Source organism: Propithecus coquereli, unplaced genomic scaffold (genome assembly GCF_000956105.1).
Source record: "Propithecus coquereli isolate 6110/MARCELLA unplaced genomic scaffold, Pcoq_1.0 Scaffold14, whole genome shotgun sequence".
NCBI classification, from domain to species: Eukaryota; Metazoa; Chordata; class Mammalia; order Primates; family Indriidae; genus Propithecus; species Propithecus coquereli.
In genome coordinates, this window is record NW_012138302.1 from 15268263 (window position 1) to 15281375 (window position 13113).

Below are 13113 nucleotides of genomic sequence, written 5' to 3' on the forward strand. Positions count from 1 at the left end.
TGTATTTATACATTATGGATATTAATCAATCCTGTCTTATTTCATATACAGGTGATTCTCATTAGTCATAGAATTATTCACACTATTATTATTCTATAAAGTCACCACAAACACTGAAATAGCAAATACTAAATTATTGTTCCTAGGGAAGATATAAGGTTAGGTTCCTGTGAGCCTTTGGTCACAACATTTTTGTCAACTAATGACTATGTAACTTTGTTTCTTGTGTGTTTCTGTTTAAAGGCCCTTTATTTAATGTATATTATTGATTCGTTAACATTGCACTCACGGCCAACAGCACTGTAACTCATGCCTGACCAAAGTTTATCTAACATGCACATTTTCTCTGCAAGGCCTTCATGTGCTTAGGAACTCTAAGACAGGACTTAAGCACCATGCTTGGAAGCCATTTTAAATAGTAAAATCACCAACAAAATATGCAAAAACCGTGGCACTAAACACACTGTGAAAAGGACACTTGCTTACAGTTATGAGGGCTGAAACAAGGAGGCAGAGTGTCACCTTGTTCAACATCATCTGAGAACAGGTGCAACTCAAATTTTTGGCCTCTCTGTGCATCCCCATATCTGCAAACGACCTTGGAAGTGCCTTGAGTGTTGATTTTCAGGGTATAAATAAATTTAGCAAGTATGCAAATCTGCAAATATGGAATCCTGGAATCATGAGGATTGACACGGTGTGTATGCTGATATTTAATATAACACAGCATCTTTGCAGTCTTCCACTTGTTTTTTAATTTTATATATGGTGTCTTTTATATTATTTGTATTTAATATAGGCAAATTTGCCAATTTTTTCCTTTATTTTTTAAAAAAATAGATGTTTTATTGAAATTCCTGTATTTTAATTAGTCTATTCTGGGCTCTTTCTATTCTAGGTTTTCCAACCTTATTATTATTATTTTTTTTTTTTGGTTTTTCAACATGATTTGAGGTTTTCAACCTTAGTACTCTATTTTCTATTCTAGGGTTTCTCAACCTGGTTGACTACTGACATTTTGGGCCAGATAATTCTTTGTTGTGGGGTGCTGTCCTCTGTATTGTAGGATGTTTAACAAGCATCCCTGGCTTCTACCAATAGATATCAGTAGTACCCTCCCCCAATCATGACAACCAAAAATGTCTCCAGACCTTGCCAAATGTCCTTGGGGAGAAAATCTGCACTCGGTTTAAAACCACTGTTTGCCCAATTCTGTCAATTTCTATGCCAATATCATACTGACCATTCTTATATCTTTATATCTTTTTTCTTTAGAGACAGGGTTCTGCTATGTCACCCAGGTTGCAGTGCAGTGGCTATTCACAGGCCTGATCATCGCACACTACAGCCTGGAACTCCTGGACTCAAGTGATCTTCCTGCCTCAGCCTCCCAAGTAGGTAGAACTACAGGTGTGCTCCACCTTGCTGGCATTAATTCTTACATCTTTTAAAAAATGTCTTATCACCTGAAGGGACAAGTCACTCCTCTTCTTTGCTTTGAAAAATTATTTTGTTCACTCTTGTGCCTGTATGTTTCTAGATTAATTTTAGAATTCATTTGACAAATTCCATGAAACATTTTGTTAGGATTTTTTTTTTTTTTTGAGACAGGGTCTCACTCTGTTGCCTGGACTAGAGTGCAGTGGCCCAATCATAGCTCATTGCAACCTCAAACTCCTGGGCTCAAGTGATCCTCTTGCTTCAGCCTCCTGAGTAGCTGGGACTACATGCATGCACCATCAAGCCTGGCTAATTTTTGTATTTCTTGTAGAGATGCAGTCTCGCTTTTTTGCCAGGCTAGTCTTGAACTCCTGGCCTCAAGCAATCCTCCCTTCTCAGCCTCCCAAAGTGCTAGGATTAGAGGCACGAGCCACCACACCTGGCCAGGATTTTTAATTACAGATTAATTCGGGAAGAACTGACATTTCTATGATGTTGAGCCTTCCTATCCACATACATGTCATATCTCACCATATAATCAGGTTCTTTTATATCTTTCATTAATCTTCATTATTTTCCTCTATAAAAGCCGAAGCCTGGGCTGTCTCTGGTCTCCTCCAGGCCGAGACTATGTTCAGACTTTTTCCCTATTCCCTGGCTGCTGCCTCCCAGGTCTTTCTGACTTTAAGGGGAGACAGATGAATCCTTCTACCCTCAAAAGTCACCCTGCCTGCTTTTCACTGCTCAGCCACAGCGGGATTGTTCATAGTCATCGGGATCTGAGAAGGGTTCTTACGTTGTTGCTTGTTGCATTTTTATTGTTAAATTAGAAAATTAATCTTTTACAAATGATAGCATCCAGCCCTCTTTCTCTGAGACTTAGCTCCTTTTGCCCTTCTGTCTCCCTGATGTCTACCACTCTTGTTTCTCCTGCTTAGCTAAAATTCCTCCCTTATCCTGCCTGGCCTCATTCCCAATGGTGGCCCAGCATGAATGACCTTGTTGCTGTGTAGGGTTCACTCACTCAGTCCTGCCCACACACCTTTACCTTTATTTACCCTATGCTGGGGTACTTTATCTTCTCTATTTGGCCTGATCGACTTCCTCACGAATTCAACACTAATTCAAGTCTCCTTCCCTTTTTGAAAACCCTCTTTACATTTGGTGTCAAACAGTTTTGTGCGTAATTATACACTTGCACAGACCCAGCGTGATGGGCAGAAGAGAGTGTGACTTGAGGCAGGCAGACATGAGCTGAATTTCAGCCCACCATGTTTATCAGTTATGACACCTTGAACAAGTTACCAAACCTCTCTCAGCCCTGATTTTCTCATCTGTAATTGGAGATAATAATATCCATTTTGAGTGTTGTCTACCAAACTATACTGAAAGATTTTTTGCCAGTAGAGACTTGTATTTTTCACAGTACCTTGCAGAAGGCTGTAAAAAATGCGTGCAATAAAGACTTTTGAAAAAGCAACACTGTTTTTTTTCAGTTGTTAGAGACTCTCTCAATGGCATATGTGAATGAAGGAATGAGTAGACCAGAACACCAGATTATTGAAAAAAAAAAAAAAACAACTAGCCAGGTGCAGTGGCTTATGCCTGTAATCCTAGCACTTTGGGACGTCAAGGTGGGAGGATCGCTTGAGGCCAGGAGTTTGAGACCAGCCTGGGCAACATAGTGAGACCCTGTCTCTACAAAAAATAGAAAAATTAGCCAGATATGTTGGCATATGCCTGTAGTCCCAGCTAGTTGAGAGGCCAAGACAGGAAGATCACTTGAACCCAGGAGTTTGAGGTTGCAGTGAGCTATGATGATGTCATCGTAACCTAGCCTGGGCAACAGAATGAGACCCTGTTCCCACTCTGCCCCCCACCCAAAAACCCCAATTGTATTTGGTATGTGAATAAATTGTGAGTTTGGGTAGCATAAGTTTGTTTTTTTGTTTTGTTATATTTTTTGAGACATAATCTCACTCTGCTGCCCGGGCTAGAGTGCCATGGCGTCAGCCTAGCTCACAGCAACCTCAAACTCCTGGGTTCAAGTGATCCTCCTGTCTCAGAGTCCCAACTAGCTGGGACTCCGGGCTCTCGCCACCACATCCGGCTAATTTTTTCTATTTTTAGTAGAGACGGGGTCTCACTCTTGCTCAGGTTGGTCTCAAACTCCTGACCTCAAGTGATCCTCCTGCCTTGGCCTCCCAGAGTACTAGGGTTACAGGCATGAGCCACCACGCCCGGCCCAGAAATTTTTTCTTATTAATTCTGTTTTGTTAGAGGTAATAATAAAATCAGTTTGCATTCCTTAAAGGTAGAATTAAAACATTGTTTTAGAAAATCCACAACATGGATTCATCCTGTGTGACAAATGAAGTGCTGACTATATTAAATCACTCTGATAAAGGCTGAGCACATCGAGGGTTTGCGATGGAAATGTTCAGATCATGAACCTCCTGAGAACGTGCTGCTGCTTCTGAATATTCCAGGAATACTCACGAGGCAAATGTTCCAAACAGCATTTGTAACTTTCTCCCCTCTGAGAAGGTGCTAGCCTGCTGCATACAAAGAAATCATGTGGCCTCTTTCTTACCTGTTGTCTGTAAGCTTAAGCCTGGGTCCAACTTTGTGTGGGGCTTTGAGCTGATGAACAGGTAACAGAGCACACAGGCGGTGACAATGAAGGCCAGAAGGACCACGGCCGCTATGGACAGGCCCACAAGAGCGCCGACACTGGGGAGAGAAGACCACATGGGAGCGAAGTGTCAGGAAGGGACTCGAGAGGAGATGTTATGGAAGTGTCATAGGTGTTGCAGGAATCAGCTTTGGCTTTTGTGCTGTCCCTACCTGTCTTAAACAGGCTTTCTGTGCCTAAGCATGAGAAAGAGCATCAACTACAGGCCAAGTACTCGCCAACATATAACGTGACATGACTCAGTACCACCATCTAGTTGGGACTCAGTATGTGTTCACTTTCTTCTCCTCTCCTTCCCTCCCTGCTTTCCGCAACCTGTTCCCACCCCAGGGAGCTAGAGATGGTCTTAAAGCCCCCCCTGCCCCGACCCTGCTGTTTCTTAAAAATCAAGACACATAATAGGGCTTAGTGAAAAACCAGCTGTCCCTCCAGCCTCAGGTCATTTCTGACCCAACCTCCACATTCCTTCTGACCATGACAGTGTCGATCCCATGTCTAAAATACCACGCCACTGCTGTCCCTCACCCTCCAACCTCACTGCCTCTGCCCCAAATCAGGCCTTGGTCAGCTGAAGGAAAACAGTTTCTTTTTCCTCACACACACCACTCCACACAGTACTTCTGAAACCAGGCGTGTGGGGGTTTTTACACACACCAAGCAATTCTCTAGCAGATACCAGATGGGTGTCCCATAATTTAACTCAATTCTAACACTATCTACTTGGAGATAGTGTCAGAGCCCACAGGTTGAGGGCTCAGTCCCACAAGACTGCCCCCTACATCTGCAGTCCCCAACCTCCGGGCCGTGGCTGGGTACCAGTCCATGGCCTGTTAGGAAACAGGCCGTATATCACCGCCTGAGCTCTGCACCCTGCCCACCTCCACCCCCTGGTCCGTGGGAAAATGGTCTTCCATGAAATTGTCTTCCAGTCCCCAACGCCAAAAAGGTTGGGGACAGCTGCCTTACTTCAGATGCCAATCGCCAAGTAGTAGGTGTCACCCATACTTCTTCTTTTTTTTTTTTGAGACAGATTTTCACTCTGTTGCCCAGGCTAGAGTGCCATGGCATCAGCCTAGCTCACAGCAACCTCCAACTCCTGGGCTCAAGCGATCCTCCTGCCTCAGCCTCCCTAGTAGCTGGGACTACAGGCATACACCACCGTGCCCGGCTAATTTTTTCTATATATATGGTTAGTTGTTTGGCTAATTTCTTTCTGTTTTCAGTAGAGACTGGGTCTCACTCTTGCTCAGGCTGGTCTCGAACTCCTGAGCTCAAAGGATCCTCCCGCCTTAGCCTCCCAGAGTGCTAGGCATGAGCCACCGCGCCTGGCCTCACCCATACTTCTGACCCACCCACTATAAAAGGATGTACCATGACCCCTTCCTTGGGTTTGATTAATTTGCCATTATAGCTCACAGAACTCAGGGAAACACTTATGTTTACTGGTTTATTATAAAAGGACATTACAAAGGATACAGATGAATGGCCAGATGGGAGAGATACCTAGAGAAAGGAATGGGGGAAGGGCACAGAGCTTTTGCATCCTCTCGAAGCACACAACCCTCCAGGGACCCCTGCATGTTCAGCAATCCGGAAGCTCTCCAAACTCTGTCCCTTTGGGGCTTTATGGAAGCTTCATTACATAGGCGTGATTGATTACATCATTGGCCATTGGTGATCAATTCAACCTTCAGCCCCTCTCCCCTCCTCAGAGCTTGGGAGGTGGGGATTTGAGTTCCAACCCACTAATCACATGGTTTGTTCCCCTGGCAACCAGCTCCCATCCTGAGGCTCTCCAGGAGCCCACCGTGAGTCACCTCATTAGAACAAAAGATGCTCCTTTCTCCCAGCAAATTACAAGGAATTTAGGAGCTCTGTGTCAGGAATCAGGGGTCAAAGAAAAAAATATTTGAACAAAAGATTCCCTTAGCATACCTATCTATAAGAGTTTTAGGAACTCTGACTCAGGAACTGGGGGCAGAGACCAAATATATATTTCTTATTATAACACAATATCATATCTGATTTCCAGAAAACTGCCTCCTGGCTCATTTGGGAGCCACTACCTTTCCTATTTCACCTGATCCCTCCCTATCATCTCCCCTTATTGGAATTTTACCTGTTCTTGAAGGCCCATCTCAACCTTCCTGTCCTCAGTAATGCTTTCCTTGCTCATCTTTCTTTCCCCTCCTTTCCCCCCACAGCAGGCTAACCTGCCCAGGACACTTTACTCAGGGCCATTAGCACTTCCCACTTGGTCAGGCAGCCAGGTGTGGTAGAGAAAGAGCAAAGGGCTTTGGAACCAAACCAGCCTAGCTTAGGACCCAACTCTGAAACTGACTCACTGTTAGATGTTGATGAATTTACTTAACCTTTTGTGTCTCAGCTTCCTTGTCTGAAAAATGAGAATGATCAAAAAATGGCACCTTGCAGGTGATGGTGAGGATGAATGACACTGACATGTTCTTGGTGCATATTCCTCATGTGTCCCCTGAAGGCAGTCAGATCATGTTTAATCAGCTTTATCCTCCCCTCGTACAGGGCCTGGCATACTGTAGGGAGTTGGCAAATATTATTGAGTACCTATGATGTGTCAGGCACCATTGGATGCTCTCCCAATAGGAAGGAGTAGGTCAGCACCAGGCTTTGTGTCTCTGCCTACCACTCCTTCTCCAGCTTTCCTGCCCATCCCCTTCCCTGACACTAGCCCCAGACTCCTGCCCTTGCTACTTTCGCAGGATTTCGCTCCCAGCAAGCTGGTGGCTAATTTCCACTGAACAAAAGCACCTTGGGGCTTTGAAGAGCCTGCCTTCCCATGACTAAATAAATTACTGGACACTCCTGCAATGGAATAGTATAGAGTATATAAAGAGTTCATTAATGATATAGATGTTTTCAAATAATATTTAAGATCATGGATAAATTTTTATGAGCTAATGTTAAGTGAAAAGAGCAGGACACTGCTAAATACATAGCATAACCCCAACTTAACTAAATAAATATAAATATATACATGACTATACAGACATAAGGTTGGACAGAAATACACCAAAATGCTAACAGACTGTGTCTGGGTGTAGTGCAGGCTGGGGATGCCTTGTCAGGGTCCCCTTGGTCTTATCGTGGAACATTCTGGCCAAAGTTTCAACTGCCAGCAGTGGTATCTCTTTGCCTGAGGGCTTTCTTAGGCCCACAACAGGCTCTGTCTGCACATTGGGCAGGTCAGAAGTGCAGGATAATTAATGTCTCCCATCCCCCAGCAGCCCACAACCAATGCCTGACAGAAACTGGTATGTAAATACCCACCAGCAGGTAGGGTACCCCTAAGGTGTACATTCTACACTGGATGGCTGAGTTTAGGCTTCAGTTACCCTTGGTGTGACCTGCTTTGTAACACCCATGTTGGCTTCTTCCCTTCTCGGTCTCACTTCCTCACCCTCTACCACTGTCTTCAGGGATCACTTTCCATATAAACTACTTGCCATCAAATCCTTGTCTCAGAGTCTTCCAGGGAACCCAAACTAAGACACTAGACTACCCATGATTTCTTCCTTTTTGTGTTTCTCCTGTCCTTTTCACATTTTCCACATCGAGTATGTAGTATTTTTTAGTTCTTGTAATTACTTTAATCAAACATTGTTTTCTCATTTGAGATATACTTGCTATTATCTGGGAGACTTGTGCTTAGATTGGGACCCCACACTGTATGAGGGACACCTGTGGGCACCTGGATGGAAAAGGGTCTCCTCTGAGGAGTGGGTGAGAGAGCTGGGGGGATATTTCCCAGATCGGAGGTCAGTCAAGGAGCAGGCACCATCTCGGCTGATCTGTCTGGGGACAGAGCTGGGAACAACAGGGTAGGCTTTAAGGAAGGAAAATCTGTGCTTAGCATAAGATGAACTTTAAGTGATCAGAGTTGACTCATGGTGAATGTACTAACTCAAGAACATGGTGAGTTCCTCATCGGGGGAGAAGTTTGCGCAGGACACATGGATGGGTACACTTTTCTATAAAGACAGAGATTCCTACCCTGGGTGGGAAATTTGATTAGAGAGCCTTTTTTCTTCTAGGATTTCACTGTTCTGACTGAAAGATAAAATAGCCACTATGACCCCTAAGAAAGAATTGGAGGGCCAGCCTAGCAAACAAGGGCTTGGGAGTCAGGTAGTTCTAAGTTCAAATCCTGGTTCTGCCACATTTAAGCTGAAAAAAATCACCTTACCTCTCTGATCTTCGTTTTCTTCATTTGTAAAGGTTCCTATCTCATTGGGTGGCCATAAGGATGAAATGAGATGGTATGTTCAATGCCTGACCACCAACTCTGCCATCCAGCAAAGCTCACATCCTGGTAAAAAACAGAACTAGTGATGGAGGGTGTTTGGCACGTGGACCAGATGGTGTGAGAGCAGCAGCTGCTTCTCCACAGGGCGTCTTCACTTCCTGAGACACAGTTTTAAAGACAGCAATTCTTCTTGAGCACTGCCTCTCCAAGGAAACAGTGCTTACCTGGAGATTTTTATGTTCGTAAGAACTGATTTTCATGAAAAGCGCCAAATGGAATTTAGAGCAAAACAAGGTCTCCACCCTGCAGTGTTGGGGCTCTGTTAGGAGTGTACCGGATGAGGTGTTTCACGGTTCACAGCACGCTGATCACCTAGACATCCTGAGGACCCTCAGTTCCCCTCTGCCACCTTGCAATTATCTGTGATGTTTATGAACCACGTTATGTCCAAGCCCAGGAAATTATCGTAAAACCTCTCAGCTGCTCTTGGGGTCACAGAATGGAGCATGACAACATGAGATGTGACCTCAGAGATCACCCTATCCAACCCTTCACTAAAGCATTGTCTGAGCCACTAAAGCACTCCACATCAGAGGGTTTCCAGGGCAACAGAAGGGACCACAAGGTGTGTGTAGGGAAGGTGGGGGAGTAGTGGAAGAGGAAAGGGGTCCTGGCTGGATGCTGAGGGTATTACTCATCTCTGTGTCCCCAAGGGCCATCACAGTGCCCAGAAGACGGTGGAGGGTTAGTGAATGTTTTTCAAATGATCTGAGTAGATTAGGTTATAAGAGAGCCAGGCTAGATTTAGGCAGTCATAGTGCAGGATAAGCCCAGGCTTGGGGCCGGACAGACCTGAGTTTTCATCCCAGCTCTGCTACTTCCTCTCACTGGGGCATTCCCAGAGAGTAACTCAACCTCTCTCAGGTTTTCTCATCTATAAAATGTAGAGAAGACGTGCCAGGGTTGTGAATGTGTGACAGTATGTAACCCTTAGGTGGTCCTAAGTAAAGCTCTTTAAAACTCACTCTGCTATGATATTCCTAGATCTTGGACAATTCACTTTCATACTCTGAGCTTCACTTCCCACACCTGTGAACCAAGAAAAGAATTTTATTGAGCACCTACTACTTGCACAGGTCACTTTCATGTGTATTATTTCACTTATTCCTTATAACAATTCCATGAGATGGGTATTACTATTGCCATGTTAAAGTTGAGAAAAGAGACTAAGGGGTTAAATGAGTTTTTCAATCCACGTAGATAATAAGTGACAGACCTAATGTTTGGACCAGGTTCTGATGAGCCCCAAAGCCCCACACTGTCTCTGTGCTTCAATAGGAGGACAGCACCACCTTATTTCAGTGCTAACTACTCAGTGAGCCTTCAGCAAATACTCCATTGTTTTACTTTAGCTGCATGTTGTATCTCTCTATTTTTCTTTTTCTTTTTTTTTTTTTTTTTTTTTTTTCTCACTCTGTTGCCCTGATAGAGTGCCATGGCATCTCTCACAGCAACCTCAAACTCCTCTGCTCAAGCCATCTTCCTGCCTCAGCCTCCTGAGTAGCTGGGACTGACTACAGGCATGCATCACCACGCCTGGCTAATTTTTTTATTTTTAGTAGAGACGGTTTCGTTTCTGTTCAGGCTGGTCTTGAACTCCTGAGCTCCAGCAATTCTCCTGCCTTGGCCTCCCAGAGTGCTAGGATTACAGGCGTGAGCCGCTGTGTCTGGCCTATGTTGTATCTCTCTAAATGGACTGTGAGCTCCTTAAGGGCAGGGAATAATTGATTTTTCTGTCCCAGTGCCTTGCAAAGTGGTGGCACAAAACAAAAGCTATAATGAATGAATGAATATATGGATGAAAAGAAACTAAATTAGTATGATTCCCTAGGTTATAGATAGCAGCCAAATGTGCAGGATCTGATAACCTGGCCATCTGAAAATCTTTTGGAATTATAGCTTGAGCAGCTTAGAAAAAGCAATAATATTTATAATTATTATTGACATATATTAAGTTGATTTCACCTCTGTTATTTCATTTGGTCCTTGCCATTGCCTTAGTCAGAAACCAGGGCAATGATTGGTCATCCTCCCCATTTGACAGGTGAAAAAACAGAGGTTCATAGAGATTTTAGTGGCATGAGATGCTGTCCTTTCCCACACAGAGGGCATGCAGTCTCCTCTCATATACCTCGGGAGACGGCAGAATTACTACTCAGATGGCCTTCTCTATTTACGCCAATGCCTGTTTCCCAGAGCAGGCTAAGGATCAGATCCCATACTCTGGGTGAAGCCTTTGGAGACCTAGAGGGATTGAGACCAGAAGGATTGAGATTGCCCTCTCAATCCAACACTTAGGTTCCAGGAATGTCAGAGCTTGCCTAACTAACCCTATCCCTGAACAAATGGGGAGACTGAGGTCGTATGGGTGAAGACTCACCCAAACTACACTTCTATTAATATTGCCCAAGCTGGCTTCTGCTGTGGGATTATGCCATTATCTCACGATGAACTTGGAGGCAGCTCTGACTTCCAGATCTTCTGCCTTAGCTTGGGGGTGGGCTACATCCCCAGCACTCACCACAGGGCCTGGCAGACACTAAGTGCTCAGCAGAGAGTGGCTGAAAGAATGACTAAATACGAAAGGGAAGGAAAGGGTTGAGGTTGGGCTGAGGCTGGGGTTGGGGTGCAGCACCAGGTGAGGATTAAGGTTTGGGGTTGAGGTTTGCATGTAGATCTAGAAGAGGTGCAGTCAGGATATGGGAGCAGAGCTGAGGTGGGATTGCAGGCAGGACTGAGGAGGAGACTGGGACTGGTGATGGAAGAAGGACTGGAATCAGTATTGCTTGGGGAGTGGGGAAGTCAGGGATGCGGGCGTTATTGATAGTGGGAAGGGGACCCTGGTTGGCACTTGGATGAGGACAGGGGTGGAGAATGTTTGAAGATGGAAGTTTGCTGTTGGGGGAAGGTTGGTATGTGATTTGGGGTTAGGTCGAAAGTGGTGGTGGAATGAAGTTTGGAGCCGGGATAGAGTGAGGGTTGTTTTGGGGTAGAGGGTGATGAGGCTCAAGCACGGATCTGAATAATGGCTGGGGTCAGGATGAGGGCATCGAGCTGAGAAGGGATTTCAGGGGAGGTTGGGTTGGTGGCAGGGTGAGAGTAAAGGTCAGTGTTGGGCATGAGGGGCAGGGGCCGGATGGGGGGATTGGTGCTGATGTTTAGGTGGGCACTTGGATGAGGGTTGAGGCTTAGCCTCAGCCTGGGCTGAGGTGGGGCGAGGGGGCTCTGAGTGGAATGGGGTTCAAGGTAGGGTTAGGACCAGGGCCGGTACCTGAGCCACCACATGTAGCTGTGCTCGTAGGGGAAGAAGCTGTGCGGGTCGTCGCAGCAGTACTTGTGGTCGCGGAAGCCGCAGCAGAAGACGGCGGCCGCCTCGCCCCCCGGCCGCGGGCAGCTGAAGCCGCGCACCTCCTCCTGCTCGGCGCTCACGTAGCTCGTGCAGGCGCCGCTCATCGCGCCCCGCGCCCGGCCCGCGGCCACCCCGGCCCCCGGACGGCTGGCGAGAGGAGAGCCGGGGAGCGAGGGGCTGACCGAGGCGGAACCGCGCCTGAGAAAAGCAGAGACAGAGAAGTAGAGGGGCGAGGGGCAGAGACACACAGAGACAGAGAAGGACACAGCGCGAGGCGCAGCGGTGGAGACCCAGAGCCCCCGAGGGCCGAGTGGCGACCAGGTACGCGGGACCGCGGCGGGAGGGGAGGCCAGGAGGCAGAGGAGCGCGAGGAGGAGGGCGGAGGAGCGGTGGGAGTGGAGAGCGGCGGAAAATGGGGCGGGAGGCGACCAGCGGGCCGACTGCCGGAGCTGCCCGGGGGAGCCGCGTGCGCGCCCGTCCTGCCCGCGCACCGCCACCGGCCACACTGCCTTCCCTGCTTATGCACCAGGGCGCTCCGTGCTCAGAGAGGAAAGGCGAGGCCCGGGTGGCGGGACGGGAATTCGAGGCCACCAGCGAGGGCTCCTCACCTGCCCCGAGCACCCTCCTGGTGCTAGGCACGTGCTGGGCTGGGCGCTTGGAATCTCTGGGTAGTTCCTGGTTCCAGAAAAGCGACCAGCCAGCGACCACACAGTAGGGTCAATACAGGGATGATTAACACACTACTTCACTTAATTTTCACTATAACCCGAAGACCAGGGATTTTCAAACCCATTTTATAGATGAGAGCTGAGGACCAGAGAGATGTCATTTCCCGGGGCCCCTAAGCCCATGGGATTTTAACCCGGGTCTGTCTAGTTGAAAGACCTTGATTCACAGCACCTCTTTTCCAGTAGACTTTTAAATGTCCTCATTTTCTGGCTACTTGCTGTTTCTTCCTTTCCCTAAGAACTACCTCCTGTACTGATAATGTTCACACCCCCCAGTTCATACTCCGGGCCACTGGCCTAGGACAAGGAGGAGACTGTGGGAGTGAATTGTCCCAGATGGTAGCTTCCTTCCCCCTACCTACAAGCAAAGCCAGAGGACCTGTCATTTTTGAAAAATTATTTCCAGATTATAAGGGCTGTGTTGTCACTAGGATCAGAGAACCACAGTCTGAAGGAGCTCTCAGAGCCTTGGTTTCCCCAGTGTATTCTGAGAGGGCAGACAGGTGATGTCTAAGGGCTTCATACGGGTCCTTAAGGGCCTTAGCTGTCAGTGGGTACA

General features: G+C 46.8%; 1 protein-coding gene across 1 annotated transcript in view; it reads right to left on the reverse strand.

Annotated features, from left to right (window-relative positions):
* The window catches only part of FAM159A (family with sequence similarity 159, member A), a 21299-nt gene extending 9276 nt beyond the window's left edge, over positions 1–12023 (reverse strand). The window contains exons 1-2 of the mRNA XM_012639419.1: positions 11749–12023; positions 4034–4173 (exon numbers count right to left, since the gene is read on the reverse strand). Coding sequence (XP_012494873.1) covers positions 4034–4173; positions 11749–11930 — 322 coding nt within the window. The 5' untranslated portion in view covers positions 11931–12023. The remainder of the gene's footprint in view (positions 1–4033; positions 4174–11748) is intronic.
* Positions 12024–13113: the final 1090 nt, after the last annotated feature.